Source organism: Tauraco erythrolophus, chromosome 7 (genome assembly GCF_009769465.1).
Source record: "Tauraco erythrolophus isolate bTauEry1 chromosome 7, bTauEry1.pri, whole genome shotgun sequence".
NCBI classification, from domain to species: Eukaryota; Metazoa; Chordata; class Aves; order Musophagiformes; family Musophagidae; genus Tauraco; species Tauraco erythrolophus.
Genome location: NC_141471.1, coordinates 26,728,549 through 26,747,815, shown reverse-complemented (window position 1 = coordinate 26,747,815; position 19,267 = coordinate 26,728,549). Strand labels below are relative to the sequence as shown.

General features: G+C 39.8%; 1 protein-coding gene across 1 annotated transcript in view; it reads left to right on the top strand.

Annotated features, from left to right (window-relative positions):
* CDK6 (cyclin dependent kinase 6) overlaps window positions 1–19,267 on the top strand; it is a 125,485-nt gene that overhangs the window by 18,250 nt on the left and 87,968 nt on the right. The window contains exon 2 of the mRNA XM_086614949.1: window positions 10,056–10,191. Coding sequence (XP_086471075.1) covers window positions 10,056–10,191 — 136 coding nt within the window. The remainder of the gene's footprint in view (window positions 1–10,055; window positions 10,192–19,267) is intronic.

Below are 19,267 nucleotides of genomic sequence, written 5' to 3'. Positions count from 1 at the left end.
AACATGAATATTAAACTCAATCCTGCAAGTTTGTCACAAGTGAAACTCCCTTTCACATTAAAGGAAGTTCTGGACCTGAGCCAAAGCCAGTTAAATACATGTACTGACTTTGTGAGGCTTAGTAAAGACTCTTGCGTGCAGAGCTTTTTAGGATTGATCTGGGTCTGTGGGGGTTGAGTGAATAGGACAGAGACATTTTCAGTGTCTTTTCCCTTTCTGCTTCTCTCTCATTTTGTTTTAAGTTCCTCATGAGAAGAAATATTGTCAAATATCTTCAAAAATCAATTGAACATAATCTGGAATCCCACCAAGTAAAATTGCTCGATTATAGTCGCTCTAACCCCAACACCCCGTGCCCCACCCTGCCAAGTGATTCAATTAACCTACTTCTTTCCCTAGAATGTATGGAGGCCTACATGAACCAAAACCCTGAGCAGCTCAGGAGAACTCAGTGCTCCACGAGCTCTGCTAGGTGGTTATGTAGATGGATGGCATTTGAACTGTCTGATGATGGGTAACCAAAGACAGCTACATTTGATGGAGTTAGTTTTCTTGCAAGCCTTAAATCTGCCTTCTGTACCTCAAGGGGGCCTACAAGAAAGATGGGGAGAGGCTGTTCAGGAGGGCCTGTTGTGATAGGACAAGGGGTAATGGTTTTAAAATAGAGGGAGGTAGATTCAGGTTGGATATTAGGAAAAAATTTTTTACCATGAGAGTTGTAGAACACTGGAACAGGTTGCCCAGAGAGGTGGTGGATGCTCCATCCCTGGAGACGTTCAAGTCCAGGTTGGATGAGGCCCTGAGCAACCTGATCTAGTTGGAGATATCCCTGTTCCTTGCAGGGGGGTTGGACTAGATGGCCTTTGAAGGTCCCTTCCAGTCCTAACGATTCTATGATTCTATGATTCTATGATTCTATGATTCTGTATATGCTGAATTCAAGTGTGACCTCAACTTTGTATTCCCTTAGTTTTGACACTTTGGTTTCAGAATAAATATCCTTTCACTGTATTTTCTTTCCATTATAAAGCTATACATTACTCTCTGCCACTCAGTTTTTCTTTTAGAATGCAACTTATGAAGAGGAGTACAATGTTCAGGTGCATAAATCTGGCTGCCTCCCAAAATCTGGCCAAATCTTGTTTGTTTTTCTTAACCCATGTAAGCCTTTGTCTTTTGATTTTTGGAAATCACTGCAGAGTGCTATTTGCTTTCGGGCAGTTGGGATGTGACTTGCAGCATGTTGAGAGGCTGGGATAGGACACAGTACAGTGCCACTGGGAGATCAGCTGAGTTTCCTGTGCTCCTTTCCACATCTTGCTGAATTGAATGGAGGAATTCCCTTTGTCTTTAGTAATAGTGCCCCTGGCATCGCAGCACACGGGCTTCTTGGGAGTATGCCTGGCATCAAAGCCTTATCAAAGTCATTCCTCATATCAAGTGTAACCAAAAAAGCACTGTCAACTGTGCCTTTATTTTTATGTCTTTTAACCTAAAGCAGAACAAGCATGTGTGGAAATCAACACAGAAAATGTAGGACACCTTGTGGATTTTCTCTTGGTCTGTTGCTGAAAGTGGCAACTGCGTTCGCCACCTAATCACTGTGCTTGCGTTGGAAGTGGGTGGATATGTCTGGTCCATTTTCAGGAAATTTTGAGCAGTTCTATTGAATCTATAAACAGAATCTTTCAACAGATTTAGACATTTTTTTAAGGTTGTTTTCAAGCGGTCTAAGTATCTGATGTTAAATTGTTGTTTCCGTTTGTAATAATGGATAACAAGAACTGTTCATATTTGTTACTGTTTTCTAGTCTCCCAGGTAAAGACTGGGAAAGTGATGGTTCACGGTTTTGTTCATTTCAGAATTTAAGGAAAAAGAAATATTGTGATGAACTCTTTGGAATAAATCATGCCATCATTTGCAGAGATGTACAGCCATGTTCAAGTATTAACTTGAGTCCTAAACGTAATTAAAACGTTAGGAAGGAGAAACTTTGGTACAGACAACGACACTGAGGTACAAAAGCAGAGCAAAAAAAAGTTGCAGAGTTCTCACTCTGTGGGTAAAAGAAGCCAGACCAGGAGCCACAAACAGCAACTACCATAGTAAATATATATGAGTTTAAATGGCACACAGGGCTCTCTGTCCAAGTATAAGGAAGGGAAAAATTACCTTTTTTGGCCTTTTGTCTTTCATTCCATGTGCATAGACAATGAATTTTCTTCTTCTTTTTTCCTTCTCTGCCTTCATTTCTGAAAGATACCAGGCATATAAGGGAGATGAAGCTTTAGGTGATGTCTGCTTCCTTAAAAGTCACTTAGGTTATTTGCATGCTGGAAGTTAAGCGCAGCATAAGTTCTTTGGCAGTTCAGAGCTAGCGGATCGTACAAGATCAAGATCTATGACAGGTACTCTTCCTTTTCTCTGCGCAGTCCAGAATTGCATTCTTGTACTGACAGATCTAAAAACATTTCATAAAATACTGCTCGAAACTTGTGTTATGTCAACTGATCTTGCTGTCATAGCAATAAACAAACAGACTCTCTAAGAAGTTTACACCTGATTTCCCAGAGCGGTGCTTGTTTCATTCTCCTTGCTATAATGTCCTCTAGAAAGGATTTTGTTTGCTATAATGTCCTCTAGAGAGCCAAGAACATTGTATTTAAAAAATGATACATAATAATAAACCCAAACATAAACAAACAGGCATGACCATGAACCATGCGATCTTTTACTTTGTTTTACTTCTATGTATACTAATTGCTTTCTGTTTAATACATGGATATACAGCATGTTACATTAAAAAGCCTACAGATCTCCATAGTAATTCCTTGAACACATTAGAACAACACAATTCAAAGGACTAAAAGGAATTAATTTGGTTTTCAAACAGCTGTCTTTACATATACACTATTTATTTACTTTGTGCATGTCAATATTGTCTACTTTGGACAATGCAGCCTTTTATTTTCTTTAGGCTTTTTTCCTTGTTTTCCTACTCTTTTGCTTTTGCAGTAGAGTTCACAGTATTGTTGAACCGTGGAAGCTTTCCCTTTCTAAAAGTCAGCTCTTGATCCTTTGAGAAACACAGACCATTTGGTCCCATATCTTCCTACGAAGCGTTATAGAAATCTATTTTCTTACAAGGCTTTAAGTGTCAGTGTCTCACAAATCACTAGAAAAATAATTTTTTGACGGTCTTAATGAAAGCTGTTGTTACTGCCAGTAAAAGTACCACAGCAAGACATTTTGCACCTATTTCTCGCTCTCTCCTGCTCATCACCATGGCCATACCAGCTTTGGGCTCCTTTCAGCTGCTGCCAGAACTGACCCTTCTTCCTAGGAAGTGGCAGCAACACCTTCAGGGCTTGGGGTATTTGCACCATTTAGTACATCCCCTTGCCTTGCTTGATCAACGGCTCTGAGCTGGAAGGTTGATTCAGATTGAAACAGAACCAGAGTTTTGCATACAGCCACCATCCCCCAGTATAATTGCGACTGTGTAATAAGCTGGAGGTCGTTCAGGAACAGCAGTACCTGAATTGATGGTAAGCATCAAATCAGTAGAACTCCTTTGTCATCTTCTACAGCACCTGTCTTTTAGACTTCCCCATGCATCTCTGAAAAGTAAGAGCTCAGAATCAGATTTGCATTAGGATTACTTACCACTGGGGAAAAAAAAACAAAAACAACTGAATTAAATGCATCAGGAACTGCTGTGATATTGCAAGAATTTAAAAAAATATATGAGATGGTACAGAGCATCAAACAGGACATTTGATTTTTTTGTTGTGAATACTTTTTATATAGAGTGGAGGGTTATTATTTCCTTTATTATTTTTGAAATGTTGGCATCACCATTAAATCTCAAGCGACGATAGATTAGATTATTAAACTACTGAAAAATAAATGATAGTTTAAGTGTTGTAAAATCTTCTGAAGATGAGTTGTTTGTTTTTTTTTTTAATCTAGGAAGGAGAAGATCTTAGATTTAGATCCTGTAGGTTTGGCACAATCATGGATTTGAAATGTAAGCTGAAATGTGGAGTCTGTAACCATCAATTTGACAGTGACATTCATGTCTTGACACATGAATAAAGACTGGATTTTGTTGTGTCCCATCTTGCGCCACGTACAACTGGGAGTCCAGAATAACTTCTTTGCTCTTTTCATTTGAATTAAACAAAATCAATATTCAGGCATAAGTGTTATTTACATGTTGAGCAATTTAGGGAATGTTAGAAGGAATGCAGCTCTCCCTGAGCAAGGTATTCTACAGAAAATCTAAAACACTTAATAAAAGATGCAGATGCACTGCCAGTGAATCAGAGCATCTTTAATTTGTACTCTGAACTGGAAGCTTATGGAAGCTCACTGGGAGCTCTCAGTACTGTGTAACGGCAGTGTACATGACTCTGAAAGGCAGTGTACATTTGTCTGCTCAAGGATCACATGAGAGCACTATGAATAGGTCAGACAGCTATTGCTGATCCTGAACAATCTGTCAGCGACTGTCTTCATAACAGGCCATGTTATTTTTCTGATTTGGGGGTGACTTGGCCTGTCCCTCGCAGAGAGAACCTGACAGTCTGTTTGGTACAGCAGCGCACAGGAATCAGCGTAGGCACCAGCAGGCTCCTATTTTCCCTGGGTAATGGCAATTGCTCAGTGTGTGGCCAGTTTCGATTTAAAATCAATTGCAAAGAGATGAAGCTGTTAATGGACTGGTGAGGAGTTAAGTATTTCAAAAACTGGTGAACTGTAGGACGAGTCTTGAAAGTGAAGTTCTGCAAGGCGGGATATTGTTTGAATTACTGAGCCTTACCAGATCCATTTCTGGCCTTCGCCTATTAAAAATAATCTCCCTTCGCCAAGAAGGTGAACAAGAAATGGCAGCGTGAGGGCTAAAAAAGACAGTATGCTGCTATAAACAGAGAGATGCAGAGAGTGTCTTGTCAAGCGTATTTTTCGTTGAAGTAAAACTGTAACAACTGCATCTTTTAGTGACTTGGGTGGCACAGTGAGTAAACATGCTTGGCGTTTTCGTCTTTTGGGCACAAATCTTGGCTTCTGTTGAAAATGAAAATTAGTTTTGGTGGTTTCATGTGAGCAGACATTTGTCTGCATCACAAAACCGTTCAGTCTGGCACCGGGGCTCGTCGTGGCTCGAGTGGGGCCCGGCGCAGGAGAGCAGGGCTGCTGCAGGTCAGGGCTGCCGCCGGGGCTGAGCGTTGAACGCTTGCCCAGTCAGCCCACGCTATCGGACTTTAGCCAGTGCTATTTACTTCGCTTTCAAGAGCATCTATTTCTCTCTGTCACTTTCTCTGTCTCTCTTTCTCACACACACTTAAAGAACAAAAACATCTTTTATACAGCTAAGCATTTTAAATAATTTTTCCAAGTCAGAAAGGGAGAGAGACTGGAAAAAATTACAGCACGAAGCTCAGCTTGCAGATGAACGATTGCCTTGTCATCCTAATATCCCCCTTCCTTCCCTTCAACCTCACTGGTGAGTGGGCTATAAGCAAGAATATTGGCTGGGCTCTGCTGGAACAGGTCTCCAGGATAGGACTTTCTGCTGCCTTGCTTCCATCGTGCAATTGCTTCCTCACGGTAGCTCTTTCTGCTCTGTGCGCAGCAGATAATGAATGAGTAACTGTGGAATTGAAAACATCTATCTGCATAACATCTGCCTGTCCTAGATAAATTAATTTATTTTATCTGATGTTATGTTCTGCCCTTTTCTGCTATTTGCCTGCAAGAGGTTTCTTCTGAAGGAAAGAAGAGATCCTGCTGCTCTTTCCTGGGAGGGTAGCAGAGCAAGGAAAATAAATGTTTACAGACTCCAAGAACCCAGTAGAAAGGCAGAGAATAAAGATGTGAGACAAAGTTGCCATCAGCAGTGTAGAGATACCCAAGCTTATTTTAATTAATTGAGTTTGACTCTAGGCATCTGACTGCTGCTGGGTGAAGCTCACAGTGGGCTAGTTTACCATGCTGCAGGCAATGCTGTGCTGTCATGCTGTGCGCCTTCAGTACCGAAGTGGGTCAGTTGAGTGTGGTCTAAGTGTTTCTGCATTATGTTGCAATCTGCCGTGAAAGCATATCCTAAGTATTGATGCACATGGGTGCAGCTGCAGCTGGAGTGACAAGCGCATTGGAAAGCTCCTTGAAGACCCATAGGCTTTTGAAAATGGAACTTAAGTCTTGCGTTACTACGTGGTTTTACAAATGTTATCCCAGAAAAAAACGCAGTTAAAATATGAGATACCTTGAATTTAGAGGCTCATTCATCTGCATGTGCTCTTTTTTCTTCTAAAAGTACTTCACTAAAGCTCCTTCGAGTGAGAAAAATCTACGTCTGAAATACCACTTTTCAGAGGCATGGAGGACTAGGTGATTGCTGATTAAGATGAGACAAAGCAGCACGTCCCGAACAAAGGGAAAGAGCTCTGTCATATGTTTCAGAGTGTGAAGCTCTATTTCCTGTTTTGCTATGTGGGACATGGTTCTCATAACGCACATGTTCCACTCCACTTGCCCAGCTATTGTCTTCTTGATCTGAAATACGACCCCTTTGTTACAATACATTGGGTATATGTGATTCCAAGTAGAGACTGATTTCTGTTACCAGAGTATTTTTTCTCTTCAAAAGCAAGAAAGATGAAGGTAGCTTATATTAAAAGTATGGGGGAAACTGTTTTTTCAAGGAGCATGTAGTTTAAGAAGTTGGGGTAAACAAATGGCTTGCTGCTGAGTGTCTTCCAGAGAACAGAAGAGTCTAAGGCTGCTTCTGAAATTTGGACTCAAAGGATGCCTGACGGTCATTCTTCAATACTTTTAGGTAGGATAGGCTGAAATTTTCTGTGCCCTTGAAAATTATGGACTCATGGGATTAACCTGAGCCAAAGGCAGTGAAAGCAGAAGCTATTCAGGCTCCCCACCGCGTATTTGTCAATAAATCTCAATCATGACCTGTAATACTCTTAGTATCCCAATCTTGTGGTGTTTTTGTAAACACCGTCAATCATACGTAAATTCTGTGTTGGTGGTTTTCTATCATGTGGATAAACACTTTTTGGAGTTATGTTGAGACCACTGAACTCTTCCATCTGAGTCTTTGTCCAGACTTAGGAAACCTTAAAACTGTAGCGTATGACTATGCCACTACTTTACCACACCACAGTCTTCTTGAACATTTAGCCTACCCAGAAATCAATAGCTCCAGTTCTCTTTCTCTGTCATGCATAAGCTAGAAAATAACTCTTCCTAGGAAGACACTCTTCCTAAGCAAATTAAAGTAAATCCATGTTATTGAAAAACTTGTGAGGGTGGGGACTGTCTTTTTGTTCAGTGCTGTGAGTGACCAGCAAAGTAAATGGATCTGTGTTCGTGTTGGATTAGTTCTACTGCAATAAAAATTACAATAAGTCTTTGGATACTTTGGCAGCAAGTATCTAATTCTTTGGTCTTCCCTGTGACTATGCTCTGGCTGATTTTCCAATTGTTCTTACTCATCTGTTTGACAAGAGGCAAGAGAACTGATAGCCTACAGTTTTTCAGGTCTTACAGTCAGATCTTTTTTTTGGTATTTCTTGCAGGTGGCTTGGGCTGATGGGTTTGATCTCCATCGTTTTTGTCTCAGTTTGCTCAGGAAGTTTCAAGTTTATTCCACTTGAAAATGGGTAACTTTATAGCAGTTCTCACAACATCTCAAAAGCAAGTCCAGTAACATTTAAGGACTTTCTCAAAGCAGTTACCAAATTAGTACCTGTCAGTAGACACAGTAGTTTTCAAAGGAATTGGCATAACTCTGTCTTTTCTTATAAAAGCATTAAGTATTCAGTCTGTATTTTGTAAAATTAAGATGAACTGAAGTTGCAATTGTCGGATTACATGTTGTTGAGAAACTATGGAGATGTCAAGATGTATCATCTAGTCTTCTGTGTTCAAAAAACCCAAACTATTTTTGTAGGAAGCGAGGTGTTCTGCTAGGTTGTAGTAAGATCCACTAGACACTAGACACATAAAATGAAACAGACACATAGATTTGTAGCTGATAAGCTTTTTTTACTTTAGTACAATGAACTAACATTATAACACAGGTACTGCGTAAGTGTCTGTTCAACAATGTTCCAGTTCAGATCAACACATCAGGCGGTGCATGACTCCTAGCCAAACATCTTGTTAAATACTTGCAGGATTTCCCATAGCGGATCTTGCTTTAATCAAATAATTCAAACGTTTCTTTTGTAAGTACAATAGAAGGGCAGGGCTGTGTTTACAAAGTATTCAGTATGGAAATCCTGTATTAATTGAGGTACATTTACTTCTCTTAGGACAGTGTCCACATAGTAACTCTTTAAATAAAAGGCCTTTTGCTGTTGCCTATTCCAGAGAGGCAATCACATGCAAAACTACCCTGTCATGTACAAAAAATCATAAGAGATGCAGCAGAGATGTCCTAGCTAAAGAAGACAACTCTATGGATGATTTTCTCACAGTGGGTGTAGAAGAATATAATTTATAAAAAGTAGTTTTATCCCTATGGAAACCGTCAAGTAAAGAAGCTGTGTCTTTCTCAATCTATTTCCAGAATGATTAGCACAGGCGATGCCACATGTTGTCTTTTTGTAATATTGTGGATTCATATAAGCTGTGCTTTAAATTATTATCTTTCTAAGGCAGCAGCTGTATTTTCAGTGGGTAAACACAATGTGCTTCCACCCAGCCCAGTGCGGGATCTGGAGTTTTTGTTATTAACAGTAAAGCATTTACAGTTTTACATAAAGGGTGTATAAAAGGGAAAGATAATATTATTACTCAATGATAATATTATTACTCAGTAATAGGTGACTAGAATTACGCTCCTCTGAGTTCCTTATTAGCTGTGCCAGAAAATGCCAGAATCAAAATAAGCCACATACAGAAGAATTAAACAGAGAATCGGCATTTCCCTCCACAGTGAGTTGGAAATTATGTGTTGCTTCTATATGCTATACAGTGATATATTTTTTCCTCTTCTTCTTTAATTATAAATCTTGTATAATTGAAAAGATAATTTTGCCAATTTATTAAGTACCTGACAGGAAAAGGTGTTTTAAATATTTTTAGGTAAATGTAGGTCAACACAAAGGAAGAGTACAGTTGGAAATATTTTCCCATGTTTATGTTCAGATGTAAATTTCAGATGTTTTGAGTAGAGATGTGAAGCATAGATGGATGAGAATATGTTTGTGAAAAAGATAAAAAGGTGATTAAAGCTGGTATGGTAGATGAAGTGGAGAAGACGAGGGAAAGACCTAATTAAAAAAGAGAAAAAAATAGAAAATAGAGTAATCAGATAGGAATGTGACATTATGAAGAGCTTTGCAAATTAATTTGAATTTAGTGTTATGCAAAAAGGTGAAATGATAAGGAAATTTAAGTAAAAGAATGACAGAAATTGATGAGAGAATCAGACTTTCTTAGTAGTGGCGTCTTGTGGACAAAGCTTTTTTTCCAGACTGTATTCTGACTCTGAAGGTATTCCTTGCATCCAGGAACTTGCAAGAGTAATCAGCACAAAAGTTCCGTTTCTGCCAAAGGAGATTTAGTTCTAAAGCTGTGTGATGGTGGACATCGGAGTTATGTGGGTAGACATTGAAGGTGCATGCAAACACTCAGTATATGTTTTTCTCAAAAACGTTACGTTGTTTTTTTTTAATGAGTACAGTTGGTGCAGCATAGAATGCGGATAAATATCATCTTCTGTATTAACTCTAGTTGTTCTGTCCAAAAGACATTTTATTTCAATGTAATTATTTTAACAGCTGATGATTCTTAATCCTTAATCCTACTTCAGAATCCACACATGAAAGAGAGATATGATATTATTGATATATCTGTAGTTCTCTGATGAATCAAGAGCTCAAAGATTGCTCTACCTTTGGAAAGATTTTTTTTTTCCATTCTACATACTGTAAGAAACTTAAATAGACATGTATGAGCTGCAAGGTATGTATGTCTGTACTGGTTCCTGTATACTTACCTCCTCTTCTTTTCCTCCTCTCAGATTGTTTGATGTGTGCACCGTGTCACGAACAGATAGAGAGACCAAGTTAACGTTAGTGTTTGAACATGTGGATCAAGACTTGTCTACTTACTTGGATAAAGTTCCAGAGCCTGGAGTGCCTACTGAAACTATAAAGGTATTTAAGCAGATTTTGAGTATCATTTCCAAAAATATTAGATAGGAAGTATAAAGAGATAAATTACAAAGACAAACTGCATTTTGATTCCATGGGATTTTGTCTTCTCAAAATTGAATAATGTCCAGCTTGGGACATGAATTGCAGCACAAAGATCTATATTCACTAACAGATGTATTCTCTTTGTGGAAATGTTGCATTTGGTTTTTTCTCTTTTAGGTTTATAAATCCTCTGACTCTCTACTGTTTTACCAAATGTAGTGTTCTAAATCATTAAGAAAGACCTTCTCTTGCATCTGTAGGCAAATTATTCCATTATTTTTTAATTCGACACTACTTGAACCTTCACTAGAAGGCACCTCGTAGAGTGCTGGATATTGCTAGAACGAGTGAGATTATCCTCTTCCTTTTACCTTTTGTTTCCTCAAGAGACTCCTTTTGTTTCATGCCTGTCTTGCCAGAAAGGTTTCTATATGTCCCAAGCGCAGGAAATGTTCAGTGTGGACTTGTGGTGAGCTCTGCCGACGATAAGCCCAAGGAAGCAGGGGGCCATGACCAGTTGTTGTAGAAGGTGGGAGGCTGTCCTCTCAGTAACTGGAAGGATGATGAAGTTTTTCGATCACATTATCTCATATTCTGCATCTGTAAGGGAGGACCTCTTCCCAGAATAGGATGTGCTTGTGTTATTGGTACTAAAACGTGAATACCAACTCCTCTTCTCTCTTGGGAATTTCACTGCAAAGTGCTACATTGAGGATCATGGCTTGAAATGTTTGACAAAATGTTTAAGCCTGAGATGAGAAACAAGAGAGATTGATGTTCCTACATTTTGACTGTGTCTGTTTAACATTTCTTTTGATTTTGCTTTTTTAATGAAATAATTTATGCTTTCAGAGGCATATTATCATATATTTATATAAGTATTTCCTGGAAGTATGTTGTGTTATCCTAGTCTGGCAAAAGTCCTGAGGGAGGAAAAGAAAACATGAAACCTATCTTAAACTTACTAGTTGTTTGATCTGTAAGTATAAAATTAGACATAAAGCTAATAAAAATCTTTTCACTTGTATCAAAGTTACACATGTATAACATCAGTCAGTTCCAGCAACTATGTTTTTTATGCAACCTTAATGAATAAAATAAAATTTTAAAAAAATGAGTACATCTTAGATTCAGTCCCAGCAGAAGACTGGAATGAACCTCTCACATTTGAAGGACATTTATGATTACGCTTTTAAGATTCCACTTCCTTCTAGGGCTTTGAAGCTATCTAAGGGAACTGTATTTCAGTCTAACTAACACTGTGAAAATAACACACAAGGTGACTGGCATATTATCTAACTAAATATATTGAAATGGATGGGAACTAAATGACAAATACATAGTTTACTAGTTCAGCTCAGTTGATATATCTGATAAATTGGCACAACAGAAGAGAAAAATTTAGCCACATAGAGAAAGGAGGAGTAATTCTGGTCTTTTATGTACAGTGCAAGTTCCATTGCAGCCAGTGAAATTAGTGAGTGTAAAATTCAGCTTGTGGTATGTATAGCTCTTTTTAAATGGGTGAGAAAAAAAAGTAAAATTACTGTTTAATTCGTCATCTCTGTTGATTTCAACATTTGCACAGTAGCTGATGTGTTATTTCTTGAATTCTGTTTGGCACGGGAAAAAAAAGAGATTCTGTTAACTTAAATTGCACCCTGTTGCTTCACTATTTCTGTGAAAACACCGGGTTTATGGAGGTACTTTTGCTGGTAGTCAGGGTTGATCACATGAAGAAGGGTCTCAAGGTTTATTCCTAACAAATTTCGATACCTCTCTAATGATACACTCTTTATAGGTATTCCTGGCAGAAACTGAAGCAAAGTATAGTTCTCCTGGCTGCAGGGAAATATTGCCATTTTGTAGCAATTGAGCATTTAACCCAGAGCACATACATCGTTAAATGACTAATCTGACTTTTTATAGTTTGGCTTTTGAGGTTAATATGGATTTGTACCTCATTTATTTTCCAGAATTGCAGACAATTTGTGCAGAGCATTTCCCCTCACTGCTAGCACAGTACAAAACAACTGCCAGTATTGTAAGACCATCTGTTAAAGTTCTGCATGTGTCAGCAACACAGAGGTGCCAAATGAGCCGAGTAAGCTCTGGATAGCTTGAAGTTGAAGGATCTAATACACCTCTTTGGCACCATGGTGTAAACTCAACAGTTGTTAGTGGAACTTGAATGACATAAAATTACTATGAGATAAGTATCAGCCCCAAAAGATCTTTTCTATGTGAATTAACTACCATCGTTACATACCATTTGGAGGAGGGAGACTCCACTTTTGCTGGTTTGGGGCATGCTGGGGTTTTTAGTTACCAGCTGTCAGGGAATGTAAGTGACACCAGTACCACTTAAAGAATTTACTTTATGTTTAGCAGATAATAGTCAGACTGTAGCAGTTCAGAGAAACTAACCATATCAATCATTTAAACACAACTAAAGCTATTGTCTTAGTGTGTCTCAGCAATGTCTTTCTAATGTCTAAAGCCCTGCAGCAGGAGTCATCCCAGAGAGTATTTTAGAAACATATCCACACATGCCCATAAAATGATAGAAGAAAGCGAGTTTCCCTTCGAGGCATGGCCTGATAGTGTCAATACTTACAGAGGATGTAGGGCAGACATGCTCACTTCCCCTCCTTGTCACCAGGACCATGAATGCCATAGCCCATTTCTGTGGCAGTAGCGCTGGCTACTGAGTTCTAAGTTATTCTGGACAGAGTTACTTTAAATCTTTTCTATAGAAGCCTTCCTTCCATTATTTTTTAATGGAGTATACTTCGGACTAGAGAGATGGAGAACATGATGACAAACAGTCGTGGACATGGCAGTCACCTTTGAAAGACAACTGTGTTCAAGCCCTTAATCTAATTAATAACTACTGGGTTATAGTCCTGCTCACCCTTGCTGGCTTCCTCTGTCAGACCTGATTAATGTTTATTCCATAGGGGATGAATCAGAATCAGCAATGACAACATCTTCCTTCTTTCCTCTCTACCCATCATCTCCTCCCTGCTTTTCTTCCTGGGATACTCTTTAACTTTAGAGCAATTTATTTGGAAATGGAAGGTATGAGTTCAGTTTCCTTAGGACACAGCTGTTAGTCATGCACAGGTCTTTGGTAACATTAATGGTGTTAGCAGTTGAGCCTCCAAGAGGCTCGTTAGGAACTTTTGTTAGTTGACATAAGGGTAGTGGAAATGGGAATGATGCGTCTCTGCTGCAGAGAGATTTTTAAAAAACACAAAGGTTGACAAGCCACTAAAGCATTTTGATGTGTTAGTCTTCAGGGCTGAAGCATGTTTAAGCTGGGTAGTCACATTTCAAAATGATGCTTGTGAGACTGGCATGCTCTTTGATCCTAAAGGATTTGGACATGGTTATGGTTGTTATAACACTAATTAGATTTTTAATACGGAAATTATGTACTTGCAAACAAGTTGATGTTTTTCGATTTAAGCTTGGTATACCTAAGCTATTGCAATGTGTATAACAATATTTATCTTTAAGTTAATACGGGAGTGTGATGGCTTGGTATATAGAGCTGTAAATTAAGTGGTTTAGGAATGGCTCTTTGGAGTTCCCTCCAATCATCTTGTTCTGCCAGGCCAAGGAGTCTGGAAGAATGAGAGGGCATAACAAACTGTTACCAAGGTTCTTTAACTGTAGTAACGAGCAAAGTTAATTTTGCGAGGTTATGTCACTGTAAGTAAACTTGAGGCTTCTTGCAATAGTTTTCTTACAAGTGATCAGAACTTGGCCTATCCAAACGACACAGGCTAACTGGGCTGCGCCTGTTTCGATCTGACAGTCAACAGAGGGGGAACAGAACAAAAGTATAGCAGGTGCATACATTATCTGTAATGGGATGTTAGAAGAGCTGGGAATGACCTTCTGCCCAGGTCTGTGATGCGTGAATCTTCATGGTATTCCCCACAGCCTGGAACAGGGCAGCCAAATCAGAGGGAGAGCAGAGTTTAAGGTATAACCTTTCTCTGGTGTTTCCTGATTCCTCACCCAAGTGAATGGCTTCTGTGGATATTTGTTCCTCCTTTGCATAGGAAGCCTAGATGCCTGTCTGATTCAGGGATCCATATTTTGCTATTTAGGTGCCTAAAATTTAGATGGTACAGCAGTGAACCTAATTTCCTTTTGTGGATTTGTCTGATAGTAGCCCATAAATTGAATTTTAAAATATTACCCTCAGTCCTAGAATAAATGTTGCTGTTGCATCCCTGCGCATTTCCTATAACTTACGTTACCTGCCAGCAAACCAGGCAGACCGATCACATCTTTGCAAGACTCTTAGAAATGTGAAGATGTTGCTTCTCAGAAAGCAAACCAATGTTCAGTGCTGTGAGGTGAGTCATCAGCCATCTGCCACGCTTGTACCTACTCAGTCGATCACGTATGAGATGTGGAGCAGATGTCACACAATCGTGCGGTTCTGAAAACAACACAAGATATTCCAGGAAAACAGATTTCCCAGTACTGAGAGTCTTCAGAGTGTGGCCGTATTTAACAACATCAAAGTTAAAAGTTGCTAAAAAAAGAGCCTGCTCAAATTAATAAGAAAGATACTAAGAGAAGAGGCATTACTAACATTTTCCTGTCAGTACTTTTGTGGTAAAGAAAGAAGCAAAACTTAGTGAGGAATTTAGAGTCCACAAATATTGGATTAGATCCCCAACTGATTCTAAGAGGTGTAAATCCATTAGCATCAGTAAAATGATGCCCATTTACAGCTGCTAAAGATCTTGTTATTTGTTGAGTGTTTTGCAATAAATTTTGCTCTGAGTCCGTATTATGAGTTAAAGAATTGCCACTATAAATAAATGAAAAACAAAAGGACTGAACTGATATACTGTTGTGGGATAAATATATTGGGGTTTTTCTCCATTATCTTACTACCAGGGGCTGGCCTGCTGCATGGAAGGCTAGCAGGAGAGAGAGCAGGTGCCCCACACAAGTGGTGGCTCTGAAGGAACTAAACCTTTTTTTAAGGGGGATATTCTCCAAAGCAGGGTGGTTCCCTCTGTTGCAGGTGTTGTCATTTCTCTCCCGTACTGTGTTGCATGTAGCAACACAGCCACAACTCCTTTGGAGTGGTGGTGCAGACAGTAAAGTACGGTCTGACCAAGGAGCTAGGAGGAGTCAGGATTCGAATGAGGAGACTACTGAACACAGGATGCTGCCAAATATAATGTTGTTTCCATACGGTTACTTCTTTAGGTTGGACCTTTTTACAGTCAATGTACAGCTACTGATTTTAATTATGATGGTGTTAAATATCTCCAAATCCCTACCATTTCCAAATTCAAATGCAAACATTTTCAAACTGATGATAATATATAGTTGGGGTTTTTTTGAAGTGCTGTAGCCCAGGACTGCCCAGACATCCATTGCTTGCAAACTGAGAGCTCATAAAAATGTGAGGCACTCCAATAATTTTAAATCACTCTGTCCTGACTACAGTGATTTAAAATCATTGGAGCACTTCACATTTTTTCAGTTGCTCCAGTTTGGAAAGCAGTCAAGCAACATCGTAGCATAATGCTTGAAATCTACCTGCCTGAAATAATAATTTTAGTCTTTCAAAACAATGACACTGAATTAGAAATGTTGCTGTGAAAAGATGTCCGTCAAGGACTCTAAATAGGCAACTCAAGCTACTTTTATTTTATGGCCCAAACTCTCAAGGCAGCAGTACAATCCAGTAAGGCCCTAAGGGACACATCCTTTTTGAAGTCAGAAGGAAGCTATTGTTTTCAATAGATGCAGGGCCAGAAATCATCTTTATTCAGAAAGTCAAAGGGAATTAAGAAGCTGAAGAGATTCTAAATTGTGAACAGGGATAGAGATTGAGCCTTTGGTAGAACTGAATTTATAGAATCATGATCAAGTCATTGCAAAATTGCAGTATTACCAACACTGGAAAAGAAACGTTGCTATCAGTGCATTTCATTTTTGTTAATTCTGCAGATCTGGACATTGATGTGATACAAATAAAAGCTTATAGATCCTGCTGCTCTGGATTCCCTTGAGATGCTCTCGGATTATTAGTGACACCGGGTTTTTGCTATTGGAACATCAATTCGGTATAAATTGCTGTGTGAAATGCTTTGATGACACTGAAAGAAAGAAAGAGAGCACGTGGTAGGAATAAAGCCCAAGCAGATGTAGAAGTGGGGCTAGACTGCCAGGCAGCATGTCAGAGACAGTGCCGTACTGTTCCGCAGCGAGCCAGTGGCAGCTCCTCAGAGTGGGGAGTATTTCCGAGATGCTTTCCTTTGTCTTGTGGTGGTGGTGTATAGTTGCAACTTGCTCTGCGAGTAAATCCTGCCTCAGTGATCAGAAGAAGTGTCACTCATGTTTTTGGAGTCTTTCTCTTCATTGAAGATGAGATGCCACAGTTAAAGCAATTAAGAGAAAGCTGTTGCAGCTCATGGTGCACATAAAGCAGTGGCAGAACAATAGACTGAAATGTTTGGATTTACTCATGTTCTAAATTTTGCTTACAAGCCATATGTTACTTTTGACAAGTAATTTGAAGGTTGGACTGCAGCAGATGTGAGATAAAGAGGAGATGTTCAAAGAGTCATTCTTGATTTTTATGGGGGCAGAGAGGAATCACTTTCTTAATAGTAGTTTCTACACTGGAAGGAAATCAGGCCCCATGCCTCTGCATACCCACAAAGCTATACTTCACCCCAAAACAAGCACACAGAGATGTGGAAATGGAGGCAGAATGGTGACAAGACAGATAATTGGGAAACCTGACCAACATATTTTTTCTTGTTGAACTGGAGGTTCTAAGGGTTGGATTCAGCTGATCTGGGACAAGAAGCATTGTGACAGGATACCTTTCCCATCTCGGCCAACCCATGTTATTTCAACTCAGATTCTCTATACTAGAATATCTACAAAGTGTCCATATTTATTCACAGCAAGTATACAGCTGTAGTGTAAAATAATTCAAAAGTTGGCCACAGATAACTCATATCTAATAGAAGATAATATAGTAATCAAATAAGTTATTTTTTTATGAAACTCTTTTCTCTGTTCCATCCCAAGAGATATTTAATGCTCTTGCACTAGCTGTATGCACTGCTTTTATTCCAGTGAAGAGGTAGGTTATTGTATCCCACAGTAAATATTAATTTGAAGTGTGTTACTTCAGTGGCACATTGATTCCATCAAGATATGTTGTGTTTGTTTCTTTTCCTCTGTAACAGATGTATTTAGCTTATGCCAGAGAACAAAGTCCCATACAAATGGATAGGGACAGAATTTTTTTGCATTGCATGTTTTCATATGTAGAGCTTTAAAATTTTTAAATTATTTATATAGCCATCTAAATACACACACACATATATATACATATGATTATTGTGAAAGTCCTCTAGCATATTTGCGGAAAAAATATTGCTATTTGAGCAAGTGAGAGAAAGAGAAAGGGAAATTTGATAATCGTCACTCTACTGTCTATGAAGTTCATGATCTTAAAATAGCTGTGGGCCAGAAGAAGCCAGAACTGGCCACCCAGATGCTTAGAGAAGGGTCAAAAGTACAAGAATGCAGAAGGAGTAGCACCAGTTCTTCTCCTATGCCTAGGGAGTGGTTTGGTGTACATTGTCTTTAGATGCCAACCTCATGAAGTTCAACCAGGCCAAGTGCAAGGTCCTACATCTGAGTCGTGGCAATCCCAGGCACAAATACAGACTGGGCGGAGAATGAATCGAGAGCAGCCCTGAGGAGAAGGACTTGGGAGTACTGGTGGACGAGAAGCTCAATATGAGCCGGCAATGTGCTCTTGCGGCCCAGAAGGCCAACCGCATCCTGGGCTGCATCAAGAGGAGCGTGGCCAGCAGGTCGAGGGAGGTGATTCTCCCCCTCTACTCTGCCCTCGTGAGACCTCACTTGGAGTACTGCATCCAGTTCTGGAGCCCCCAACATAAGAAGGACATGGACCAGTTGGAGAGGGTCCAGAGGAGGGCCACGAAGATGATAAGAGGGCTGGAGCACCTTTCCTATGAGGACAGGCTGAAAGAGTTGGGGCTGTTCAGCCTGGAGAAGAGGAGGCTCCAGGGTGACCTTATAGTGGTCTTCCAGTACCTCAAGGGGGCCTACAAGAAAGATGGGGAGAGGCTGTTCAGGAGGGCCTGTTGTGATAGGACAAGGGGTAATGGTTTTAAAATAGAGGGAGGTAGATTCAGGTTGGATATTAGGAAAAAATTTTTTACCATGAGAGTTGTAGAACACTGGAACAGGTTGCCCAGAGAGGTGGTGGATGCTCCATCCCTGGAGACGTTCAAGTCCAGGTTGGACGAGGCCCTGAGCAACCTGATCTAGTTGGAGATATCCCTGTTCCTTGCAGGGGGGTTGGACTAGATGACCTTTGAAGGTCCCTTCCAGCCCTAACCATTCTATGATTCTATGATTCTATGATTCTATGTATACATGTGAAGGTGTGCTACACATACACATACAGTATATCTGCTGATTCTGAGTTCATCCCATAGGCTTATGTTTCAGCTCATCATCAGATACAGCTGAGCTGAAACAAGAGCTGTTACAGTCATAGGGAAGGAATAAAATGGAACCCAGCCGAGGCTGCGCCTCTCCCTCCTACTCAGTGTGCTGGATCAGAGACACACCTGTCCCAGCCACTACTGCAGATACCAGAACAGACATGGTTCCTCCCTTCTTCCCATCCTCTGACCATCAGTGACAAAACTGCAGAGAAGCACCAGCCAGTGGCATCAGCCAGCTACACTCAGCTGCTAAAGCAACCACAGCCAAAACCTGTGACACTCAGAGAGCTCCCAGTCATTTCAACTCAATGTTCTCTGCATCTGCTGATCTCATTTTTTCCAACCCTTTCTTCCTTCCATCTTTCCCTTCCACCTTCATTTTCCCCCTCACTTTCACTCTTTATTTACACTGTATAGCACTCTTCTGTTCTGTTCTTTCCCTCCCTCCAGAACTTTTCTCTCCATCGCTTTTCTTTCCATTTTGTTTA